This window comes from Salvia hispanica, chromosome 2 (genome assembly GCF_029641045.1).
Source record: "Salvia hispanica isolate PSC_SH4W2 chromosome 2, Shi_PSC_v1, whole genome shotgun sequence".
NCBI lineage: Eukaryota > Viridiplantae > Streptophyta > Magnoliopsida > Lamiales > Lamiaceae > Salvia > Salvia hispanica.
Window position 1 is genome coordinate 14489103 of NC_142693.1, and position 7849 is coordinate 14496951.

The 7849-nt window shown below is 35.2% G+C and overlaps 1 protein-coding gene across 2 annotated transcripts; it reads right to left on the reverse strand.

Moving 5' to 3' along the window:
* Window positions 1-4717: 4717 nt before the first annotated feature.
* Window positions 4718-7277, reverse strand: LOC125203925 (protein DETOXIFICATION 14-like). Of its 2 annotated transcripts, none has more exons than XM_048102445.2 (7): window positions 6908-7277; window positions 6088-6632; window positions 5922-6008; window positions 5775-5831; window positions 5372-5685; window positions 5082-5287; window positions 4718-4991 (listed from the first exon to the last, which is right to left on the reverse strand). In XM_048102445.2, the coding sequence occupies exons 1-7, from the start codon at window positions 7136-7138 to the stop codon at window positions 4923-4925; spliced, it is 1509 nt and encodes a 502-aa protein (XP_047958402.1). In that variant the 5' UTR covers window positions 7139-7277; the 3' UTR covers window positions 4718-4922. The 2 variants fall into 2 exon arrangements, with proteins under 2 accessions (XP_047958402.1, XP_047958407.1); XM_048102450.2 differs by having other exon boundaries at window positions 5447-5685; window positions 6908-7268.
* Between the last annotated feature and the right edge of the window lie 572 nt (window positions 7278-7849).

The following is a 7849-nucleotide window of genomic DNA, read 5'->3' on the forward strand; positions in this document are numbered from 1 at the left end:
GACCTACAAATTCTATCACCTAAGGATGTAGTGTGACTGTAACCTCTTTTCTATTTATAAAGAAATTATAATATCCATCAACAAAAGATTTATTTAATGTTTAGAAATATAATGGAAATTGAACTTCTGAAAAAAAAAATTACGAAAGTACAAAACGTGCATCGGCAGTACTATACCGCTTTTTTACCTTCTTATTATTGATAAGCTTCAGCTCTTTTCTGACTCTATTCTAAGTTTTTGATATATCTAAAATGAACCCCAACAAAGACTATTTATAGTTAAATAAAATTTGAAAAATGTTCCATAATTGCTAGCTAGAGAACACAATTCCTCCACGTGTCTTTCTCTTCATCATTCTTGAAAAATGTTGCCACCGTTTTCTTGACTTCAAATATTATCCATAAATTTCACTGCATGAAGATATAGTGTGATTGTGGTCTCTTTCTATCCATAAAAAAACAATACTTTTCAGATAATGTAGCTGTGCGTTTCAACTTTTCTTAATCTTGAAGAAGAAGTTTAAATAAGTTCAATAAAATCAATGATAACTAGCAATTAGCTCATTAGTATCTAAACTAAGGATAATCATTAGATAAGAAACGAAATTGATTCTATCAATAAAACTGGAGTTCTCCCACAAAGTAATACTCCCTCCAATCTTCTTTACTTGTTCTATAGTTCCTTAAATATATAGAGGTTTTAAGAAATTATTTAATTTGTCAATATGAAAAAGTGAAAGGATATGTTATATAAATTATATTATAACAATTGTAAATGGAATAGGTTAATAGCATATCAGATTTATTTATTAAAAATAATAAAAATGAAATGAGGTAACTAATATGAATGTAAAACTGAACAATTAATTATTAGAGACAGGATGAAGTATCATTAATTATATACTCCATAGACTAACAAATAGTATAAACTTTATTTTACTAAATTACATCAACGTGGAACTTCATCATGCAAGCTGTAAAGATGATGAACACGTATCAAAAGAAAATAGTATATCTGAAATTTATAATTCATCGGCAAAAAAAAATCCAATTGTATTATTTTTCCATCTCAATCCTACACTACACCGTTCATTTAATAAACTTCATTTTATTTGATTTGTTGGCATAATTAAATATAGTTGATCGTTTCATCACACCAATGGCCTATAGGAGAGACTCACCACCACCTCCACCACCATTAATCCCACCCCACAATCACTTTGTGCCGCCTACTCCCCTCCCTTTATGGCCTGGGCCGCCACCTCCTGCACCGGTTTATCACGCTTCACCGCCACCGCCACCGCCACCGCCACCGCCAACTCCAGTAATCAGTCTATGGGGTGAGCCGCCGCCGTACAACATCCTTCCTACTCCTCCGCAGCATCAAATGAATCGTCCCGGAGCGCCACCAGTTTATTGTGATCCTTCACAACCACCTCCGCCACGGCCACCGCCTTACTACTATTGATGATGTATGTTACAGAATCAATTCCCACATCAGCTGTGAGAATAACTGATATGGTTTATATAGAGTAAATAGGCTTTTTCTCCTAATAGAGTAGGTTAGTCTTTTGGGCTGAGTTCTCGTGTTTGGTCCGTATTAACGTAGCAACTCGATTTTCTCTGTGTCTTTCACCTCTTGAATTTATTATGAGTATACTAGTGTTTTCATCTTCATTTCCAGTTGTATGTATACACTTTGCTTTTAATGTATTACTTGCAGGCAGCTATATTATTCTTACTTTTGCAGTACGATCTTTCAAAATAATTAAAGATGATTAGTACTACTATAATTTTGTAAGCCAAAAAAAAAACTTAAAACGCACTATGAAGTAAGTATGAACCATTTTATGTCTTCGCTCAACCAATTTTAAGATTTACTGTAATTAATATATAGCTGAAAATATTTAGAATACAATTTTAAAGTATGTAATTAAAGATTTACTGGGCCAAATTTGCCTTTTCTAATTTATGACATATAGATTATTTCATGTTTATTCACTCAACCAATTTTAAGATTTACTGTATCATCTTAAATCTATAGATTATTTCATGTTTATTCACTTTTAGTAATGTAACATGAAATTCCATCTTATAAATACTCCCTCTGTCCCAGATTTGTAGTAACATTTTGCCATAAAAGTCCGTCTCACATTTGAAATAACATTTACTACCTCTGTCCCTGAAAATTTGATACATATTACCATTTCGGTCCGTCCCTGAAAATTTGATACACTTCACTTTTACCATTTTTGGTAGTGGACCCCATATTCCACTAACTCATTCCTACTCACATTTTATTATAAAATTAATACTTTAAAAGTAGGACTCACATCCCACCAACTTTTTCAACTCACTTTCCATTACATTTCTTAAAATCCGTGTCGGGTCAAAGTGAAGCAAATTTTGAGGGACGGAGGTAGTAGAATTTACCATATTTGCACATAAAATTTTACCCCATTATTCACTAAAATTACACCAAAATGCCATAATCTATATTAAAATAAATCAAAACAAAAATAAAAAACCAAAAAGTCAAAGAGGGACCCATCTTCAACCAACTCACTTCATTTACTACACACTCCATCATCTCACTTCATTTATTACACACTTCATCATCTCACTCCACCATTTCATTTCATTTATTACACATTCCACCTCTCACTTCATTAATTACACACTCCACCAATTCCTTAAAACCCGTGCCATAACTAAATGTTACTACAAATGTGGACGGATGGAGTAATAAAGAGATATATTATAAAAGTTTCGATTTGTGCCCAGCTACTATTGTTGCTGATGATGATGCAAGTTGGTAATTGGACTTTTATTTCTTATATATCAATGTCGATTTTCATCAACAATACATGCACAACTGAAGAATATCATAAAAAATAAAAATAAAATTAAAATTGAATATAAATACAGAAATTAAAATCGATCTTTCAGTAAACTAATGAAAACTGATAACCAATCTAGACACCCTTTTTATAGAAACCTGAACCCCAAATTCCCTTCCATATATATCTTATTTAGTTTGGAGGTGGAACAATGTCCAAGTTTGGTGGACATAGCAAATAGTAATGAAGACTTTCATGATGCTAAAACCTTTTCATGTTCCGGAGCCATTGTGCCCTCGAAAATTCATTGTCGAGCCATTGACGCCGACTACTAAAGTTTCCGACATAAATTTTGTCTACCTGGATTGTCGATACTAATTTTCGAACACACATATATCATCATCAGTTTCATCTTCTCTACAAGATGAAATGTAACTCCAATTATTACACGTAGGATTTTTATATTCCACGTAGGCAAAATTTATACTGTAAATTTTAGTATGAGAAATTCGCACGATTAGAAAACTTTGTGATATTAAAAACGGATGTAGAAAAGTGACCGGGACTCCTAAAGTGAGACGGAGGGAGTATTTCCTATAACCTTTAGAAGTGGTTTTAAAAATCAATAACTTTTCGAATCATGCGTATTTCTCACAATAAAGTTTTTAACATAAATTTAGCCTACCTCGAATGTCGACACTAATTCTAGAGCATATATATCACCATCAGTTTCATCTTCCCCACAAGATGGAATGTAGCTCCAACTAATACACGTAGATTTTTGGCATTCCACGTAGGTCAAAAAATTTATGCCGTAGATTTTAGTGTGGGAAATTCTCACTATTCAAAAACTTGGTACTACTCCCTCCGTCCCACTTTAGGAGCCCATTAGAGTTCGGCACAGATTCTAAGAGATGCAAAGGGAAGTTGGTGAAAAAATATAGTGGAATGTGGACCTATAACCAACGACGAACCCAGGTGGGGTCGGGCAGGGTCGGACGAACCCAGGTGGGGTCGGGCAGGGTCGGCCGACCCCACCGGCGGTCTGTGAGTAATGCTTGGGAAGCTCTATAATCTGCCCTCCGACCCACGGCAGCTCCACCTCCTGACCCCACGTACGACAATTCCACCTCTACGGAAAACTAGAGAATAAATGAGAAGAAAGTAGATAAATATCAAAAACCATTGTTGTGGATTATTATAGGAAGGAAATTTACAGAAGAATAACAAATTTAAAGATGCTATAAAAATTTAGCCAAGCTCTGTTGATGAATTTTGAATTTGAAGAAAATGTGAACTACTAAGTTGCATAATAATTGGAAGAAGAGAGGGGCGGCGATTTAGTAAATCTAGGAATTTTTTTTTATTTATGATTTATATTTCATTATATTTTTGTTTTATGCTGTAAACTACTAATTAATATATTTAATACCATGTGGTTGTTTATTTTGTGTAACTAATTTAGCTTAAACTACTAATTAATATATTTAATACCATGTGGTTGTTTATTTTGTGTAACTAATTTAGCTTTAGTAGATCCTATAAATATGTTAAATATTTAAAAAATGTTAATTAGCATAGTTAATTGATTTAGTTCAAGTTTTATAAATTTTGTTTTCGATTGTAACAAAAACATATTAAGGCAGCAAAAATGACAAAAATAATTATTTTATACTACATATTATATAATTATTATTTAAATATTGTTTTAGTATTAAATTTTCGGTCCGACCCCACGAGTTATATTTTCTGGATCCGTCATTGCCTATAAGCATTTATTTATGATCCCATCATTTACCGGTTGCGGCTAATGCAAGTCGGTAAATGGACTTTTATCTCTTACATCAATGTCGATTTTAATCAACAACACATGCACAATTGAAGAATAACATAAAAATATTTTAAAAATTGAATATTAAGTACAGAAATTATAATCGATCTTTTAGTAAAAACTAATGGAAACTGATAGAAACCTGAACCCCAATGCCTAAAAATTTACTTCCATATATATTCTTACTCCATTTAGTTTGGAGGTGTAACAATGTCCAAGTTTGGTGGACATAGCGAATAGTAAAGAACACTTTCATGCTAAAACCTTTTCATGTTCCGGAGCCATTGTGCCCTCGAAAATTCGTTGTCGAGCCATTGATGCCTGCAATGTTGTTGATCAATATCAATTGCGGAGATACTGGAGCACCAAAAAAACAGATTGTGTAAAGGGAGAAAATATAATGTACAAAACCTGTTTCCTCCAGTTGGTTGAACATGTCACCAAGCATAACAACGTTGATTGCACTATCGATCCCATGTTCAGCCCGAGCCATAGACCCTTTCCCCGCCAATGAAACACGAAACCTAGAGTAACCGCTGCTGGTAGTCCGACTAGATAATACGCTCCAAGATTCACGTAAGCGCCTAGATGCTGCCATCCACAACCTCTTGCCACTCCTAGGAAATACAACACATAATCTAGTATTATTGTTCATCTCAAGTGTGTGTGTGTGTGTGTCATTTTGGCTATGTTTATCGTACTTGTTGAGTTTCGCCATATGTTGCATCTACCCGAAAGAGAAGAAAATGGCACGAACAGAGGAGTTGAGGCCAAACCTGAAAGCACTGCTTGGATACAGTCCATTGCAATCAAGAGGCAAATGAATGGAACGAGCTCTCTGAGATAATCGACAACTTCTTTCTCGTTACTGAATGCGTATCCCACAATATTACTCAGGCTGAGGAGAAATGTGCAAGCGACTATCGCCTCAGCTATCGAAAGAAAGCCTGCAGCATAAACTGAAGCTCGAGCCCTCTCTGGGTGCCCTGCCCCAAGTTCGTTCGAAACTCTCGTGCTATAGAAATGTCAGGCATGTATGTACAGTCAAATAGTGCAGCAAACCAGAGAAAAATTAATGCACACAATTAGATTCGAAGCGCTAACCTTGCAGCAGCACCAACAGAATACGGGATGAAGTAGTGCAACGAAGCAATCATGAGGCTGTGCAAAGATCAAAGGAGAGATATATCAGATCTTTAGACGAATCAAGTGTCACTCATTTATTTTAGAACATTCAATGGATAACATTACCATAACGAAAGGACCGAAGTCTCAAGTTGCGGATTAGGCAAAAGACCAGAGAGCAATACCAATATTTCACAAGACCACCATTCAAGGCTGCATTGATTACCATTTTCAACATGTTAGATGCTATCAGATAAAGATATTCTTGACGAAAAACCAATGTTTTTATTACCAGACCATGACAGCGGAAGGGACAGCAAAGCGCAAAAACTCCCTCATACCCGATAAGACGCTTTTATCAAATGGTGCACGGGTTCTCTTGCAAGTCGAAGAGTAGTTAACATACAAAAGAAGTAAAATCACATTGAACCAATAACATAATCCGATCGCCAACGCTGCCCCTGCAGTGCCTAGGTTCGCCTTGAACACTAAAACCCAGCAAACAGGTACATGGACAAAAAGCGCTGCGATGGAGCTCCAAACCATGGGAACGATCAAACTTTGCGTTTGCAGGTATCGAATCAGTGCTTGGAGAATAGCATAACCAAATAACCCGGGGATAAGCCATATAGCGTAATGGCCGGCTTCATGAGAAATCGAAGGATCTTGACCGATAAATATGAGCAATCTTTCCAAAAAGATCCACAAAAGAGAGAGCGGTAAACAGAGTAGAAGAAGACATAGAATTGAAGCATTGGTGTAAAGTCCTAGCTTCTCATACTGCTCTGCTCCAAAGGCCTGCCCGCATAAGGTTTCGAGGGCACTAGCCATCCCAAACTGTTTACAAACACGAAATCAATTCGCTGCGAAATAGCTCTGGTATCTACAACTACTATGCTGCTTAACAATCTATATCTCTTCTTATTCAAGAGATCAATCTATTTGAGATGAGCAAGTAGAAAAAGGAAGAAGAGCTTTGTTTGATGATTTTCAATTGGAGGCAGATAAACAATTAATGCAAAAAAAATGAGGTCAACATCAAACATTCCCAAATTGAAGATACTAAATCCAATCATAAGTGGAGTAAAAATTAAATGGAGAATTAAAGAGACCAGGGGGCTGAGGCCGGTGACGTTGGCGAGGGAGGTGGCGACGGCGACGCCGGAGAGGGCGAGCTCGCCGAGGTGGCCGACCATCATCATGGAGACGACGCGTGGCAGAATCTGAGAGATGGTGACGGCCACCATTGGCAGCGCTATGTAGCTCACCTTCTTCAGCTCGTCCACGAAAACCTCCCCTTCGCCGCCGGGTAGCAGCAGCAGCGGCGCCGCCTCCTCTTCCATGGATGATCGAATTCGAGTGTGATGATAAGTTGGATTAGTCGTGAATGCGGCGTTGGTCTATCAATATTCAATATGGACAAATCTACAGCCATCCAAAATCATCTAACATACTATTTATATATTTTAAATGCCAATTCTACTTTACAGTATGTCCAGTTTAAATGGAGTAGATACTCCCTCTATCTTCTGCATAAAGCTAAGCATGTTTATGTAATATTACTAGTATTATTTTGCGAGTTTAATAAATAAAATTAAATACAGATAATACTATTCTCTCCAGTCTATTCAAAGTAGCATATTTTTTTAGGGATATTATTCATTAAATTTGATCATTCTGATAATCTTTTAAATTGGAATTTAAATCATAAAATTTTAACTTTTTACTATTATTTCATTCCTGCATAAATCAATATTACTCAATGACGTTATAAATAACAATATTTAATAAACTAAGGAAATAAAGGAGCATGTTTTAATGAAATATGTTGTTTTGGACAACATTATTAATGGACAATATTTTATATATGGATGAGACTGTTTAGAAAAAAAATAAAATTTTGTAATTTAATATTTTAATTTCGAAAATCATGTGATATTTCATTTAAATGATACAAATGAATATTATCCTTTTATTTATAAGTTATTCCATTCAAAGTGATATATATATTTTTTTAAGTAAAATATTACTACTATCCTTATTTTATTTCCTTT